This window comes from Saprolegnia diclina (assembly GCF_000281045.1).
Source record: "Saprolegnia diclina VS20 unplaced genomic scaffold supercont1.40, whole genome shotgun sequence".
Classification (NCBI taxonomy): Eukaryota; Oomycota; class Saprolegniomycetes; order Saprolegniales; family Saprolegniaceae; genus Saprolegnia; species Saprolegnia diclina.
Window position 1 is genome coordinate 510,125 of NW_008246107.1, and position 3,511 is coordinate 513,635.

General features: G+C 58.6%; 2 protein-coding genes across 2 annotated transcripts; both read right to left on the bottom strand.

Annotated features, from left to right (window-relative positions):
• Window positions 1-440: 440 nt before the first annotated feature.
• On the bottom strand, window positions 441-2,164 carry SDRG_11324 (hypothetical protein). Its single transcript, XM_008617357.1, has 4 exons — window positions 1,979-2,164; window positions 1,866-1,933; window positions 1,116-1,814; window positions 441-1,059 (listed from the first exon to the last, which is right to left on the bottom strand). Exons 1-4 carry the CDS (start codon window positions 2,124-2,126, stop codon window positions 514-516), a joined length of 1,461 nt encoding a protein of 486 aa, XP_008615579.1. The 5' UTR covers window positions 2,127-2,164; the 3' UTR covers window positions 441-513.
• Window positions 2,165-2,593: 429 nt separating this feature from the next.
• SDRG_11325 (hypothetical protein) lies at window positions 2,594-3,511 on the bottom strand. The gene has a single exon (XM_008617358.1). The coding sequence runs from the start codon at window positions 3,500-3,502 to the stop codon at window positions 2,642-2,644; it is 861 nt and encodes a 286-aa protein (XP_008615580.1). The 5' UTR covers window positions 3,503-3,511; the 3' UTR covers window positions 2,594-2,641.

A 3,511-nucleotide genomic window follows, 5' to 3' on the forward strand; every position in this document is an offset into this window, starting at 1 on the left:
AATGACATTAAGCGCCGTCCTAGACCGAAATATATTGTGAAGGTGCTCAGGAACCAAATATTATTCAATGAAATTGATGCCCTGAAATGTTTTGCAGCAGGGGCGACGCACCAATATGACCGATTTTCACGATCGTGACTGTGGGCGGGAGCATGTCTGTGGTACCTAAGGGAATGAAACAACGACGGTACCAATGTACCAACGGGATTTGGTTTGCCTGTAGAAATCGGCTGGTGCACAGTATTTTGAAGCCAAACACTGACTTCACACCACAATCAAAACCGGATTTACATTTTTCGGTATTTTTCCGCAATACCTCTGCGGTGCCACACGCACCTTTGTGGTGTAGTCTTTGGTGCATCGTGTTGATGTCGATTATGATGTGGTACTAAGCTTGTATCCTCCCAGATGCTGGCGCCAACAAGCAACGCGACCGGTAGACCCCAAAGAAGCAAACGCCATATACTTTCAAGTCGCATTACATGTACCTACCATCGTACACACGACGCTAGACTAGGCAAACGGTGCTTGCTGCACAAAGCGTGTGATCAGGTCGAGCGCATGTTCTGGCTGGTCTGTCGGCACTAGGTGGCCCGAGTTGGTCAGCACAACGTAGCTCATGCGGCCGCTCGACTTGACGAGACCCGCGACCTTGCCGTTGACGACCCACGGCGTTCGTAGCGCCGAGTGGTACGACGCCGCGCCGTCCCAGTGCAGCGCGTCGAGGACGCGGGCGACGCCCAAGTGATTGCAAGACGATCCGTCCATGTTGCCTGCGTAAAAGAGCACATGGTACGCATTCAGTAGCGTCTCCAGCACATCGTCTGGGACGTCGCGCATCTCGTCGTTCAGCAAGTGCCGCGCGATCGGCGGCGCACTCGGGTTGGCGCCGAACGACGAGCCGTCGATCGAGGTCCACGGCGTTCCCGGGGGCACGTGCAACGCCGCGCGGACGTCGTCCGTATTGAAGTAGCTCGATAACGTCGTCGTGAGCGCTGTGAACGCATTGCCTTCTTGGCGAATGTCGTACACAAACGGACTGCCCGCTTGGCGATAAATCTAATACATGCGCCAACATGAGAACCCTAGCCCTAACCCTCCACAAGAAGAAACACCTCGTCTTCCGTGTCTTGGCACACGCCAAAGGCCTCGACGGACCGGCCCGCGTGGTGCAGCTGCGCGCATTGGTCGAGCGACGCGACGTGCGTCGTGTACTGTTCGTGGTCGATGAAGCCGAGCGCCAGCGCGTAGTCGGCCACGCTCTGAGTTTGCAGAAGCGGCTTCATCTCGCCGTTGCCGATCGCGACGCCCCAGAGGTTCAAGCGTACGCTGTGGTCAGTGCTCTTGGTCAAGAGCGAGTCGTTGTGGCCAATGTTGACAGTGTGAATGTAGTGCGCAATGTGCGGAACGTACTTGCCCGCGTACGACTCGCCGGCAATGATCAGTGGACTCGTTGCGTATTCGGGATGCAGCGTAAAGAACGCCTGCAGCGCAATGTAGAGCTGCGCCGCCATCTCTTCTTGCGAGTTGACGTAGCCATCGTCGGACGTCGCACTCGTGTAGCCCGTGCCGACGGGCTGGTCGAAGAAGAGCATGTGCGCCACGTTGGTCCAGCTGTGCGGATGCGACTTGAGCGACCCGTCGGCCTGCATGCGGTATGGGCCCATCTCGGTGAGGAGACCCGTCATGGAGGACGCGCCCGGGCCGCCGTTGAGCCACACGATGAGCGGCGTTGAAGGTGACACTGTGCGCGCCTCGAAGAACCAGTAAAAGATGTTGCCACCGCCGTCGTTGACCGGCACCAAACCCGCATACTACCGCATTGTAGGTCGCGTCATAGACAAGAGCGACGGGAAAGAGTCTACCTGGGTTTCTTCGACTTGGCCAAAGCGCGGCAGTGACGTCACCGCGTCGGCAGCCATTGCGCTGACCGCTACTGGAAGATGTGAGCACAATCAATGAAAGAAGCGCAAAGTACCCGGCGATGCAGTTATCTTTTGCATGGCCAAGCCCACGGCCACAAAGAGACTCGTAAGGACAAAGGCCGCGACCGCGACAAGGCTGCGCGGACGGCGTTGCGCACTCATCGATTGGGGTCCGTGCACCAGCGGCGTCGTTTCGGCCATCGTGCTGGAAAATCGCAAGTGCTCTACTTGAACATGGCGCCACCGTACAAAACGTACACGTGCGTACGTACTGGTACGTGCTTGACATGTGACATGTTGGCGTAAAGAATTGGGTTGTACGGCTCTCCGTACAGAGCTGTGTACGTACGATCTGCGTACAACCAGCCTGTCCCAAGGTGCCTCGAGAAGCGCTGTGCAGGTTGGTACCGGCAGCAGCAGAGCCTACTTCCCACGGCATCTCATTTGCTACAGTCTCGTCGATCCAGCGCCGATAGGTCGAGCGACGACTATCAGTCGCATAACTGTCGACTGCATGCTTGCTTCCTTTGCCGCGCCCACTTCAACCTGGTTTATCCGGAGAATGACACATGATATCCGGATGACATGCCTTCGGGTTTGGATCGCGAGGTCTGCGCAGATTGGGTGGGGTCCAGTGGGTGGGGTCTGCGCGAGCAACCCCAGGTAAATGAGGTAAACGCATATAACGTGAGTGTACTACCGTCTATGAGGCCGTTTTACGCGTCGTCAAAGCTCACATACGAGCAGGGCACGCCGTCGTCGTTGAAGTGGCGGCGAATGTGACCGTCTTGCACTGCAAAAGATGTCCCGTCAGGTACCGTCAATGGCGCCGACGCGATGCTTCCCGGCATGCGAATCTCGCTCGGAATGTGGTCGACCATGAGCACGTCCGGAATGGTCGCGATGTCGGCCTCGATGCCCATCCAGTAGAGAAGCATGCCAGGTCCAAACCGGTTCACATACGCGTGGGCCTGCGCAATGTGCTGGGCTTCGTTCTCGGTGCCGCTTTCATGGGCCATGGCCTTGGAGTCGATCCACTGTACGAGGTGCCACCGGCCGTCCCGGCCACGCACTTGAATCGGCGCCAGCAAGAGAGCGTCCGGCGTCTTGGCCAAGCCGCGCTCCCGCAGCATGTGCTCGTTCTCGAACGGAATACCGAGCTGGTGTAAGCGCAAGATCATCATGTGCTCGTACTCGTCGCCCTCGCTGCGGCGGATGCGGTCGCAGAGCGGCGAGCAGTGCACGTCGGCGACGACACAGGCCCGGAGCTCGGCGCGGAGGCGCCCGGACAGGCCATGCTCGGGAGTCTCATCATCTAGCGTCGCCAGCAGCGCCTTGTAGATGTTGGCTTTCGGTACTTTGTTGCTAAACTCGAGGAAGACCCGCGCGACGAGGCAGGGTGCCATGCGCAGGTGCTGGCTAATGGCCAAGAGCGACGCCTTCTCTTTGTGCATCTGGAAGAGCGTGTGGATCTGCGGGCTGTTGACCTTGCGGAGCTGCCGCACGTGGCTACGCGCGAGCACTTGCTGCGCCTGGCGCTCCTTGGCCAGCGCAAACTCGGCCCGCTCCGCCGCCATCGCAACCGA

Excerpts from the sequence above, each read along its gene's own strand:
- SDRG_11324 (XM_008617357.1), bottom strand. The coding sequence starts at position 2,126 with ATGGCCGAAACGACGCCGCTGGTGCACGGACCCCAATCGATGAGTGCG. Across the intron at positions 1,815-1,865 it reads GCCAAGTCGAAGAAACCCAG|TATGCGGGTTTGGTGCCGGT; the intron begins GTAGACTCTTTC and ends ACAATGCGGTAG. Across the intron at positions 1,060-1,115 it reads GCCAAGACACGGAAGACGAG|ATTTATCGCCAAGCGGGCAG; the intron begins GTGTTTCTTCTT and ends CGCATGTATTAG.
- SDRG_11325 (XM_008617358.1), bottom strand. The coding sequence starts at position 3,502 with ATGGCGGCGGAGCGGGCCGAGTTTGCGCTGGCCAAGGAGCGCCAGGCG.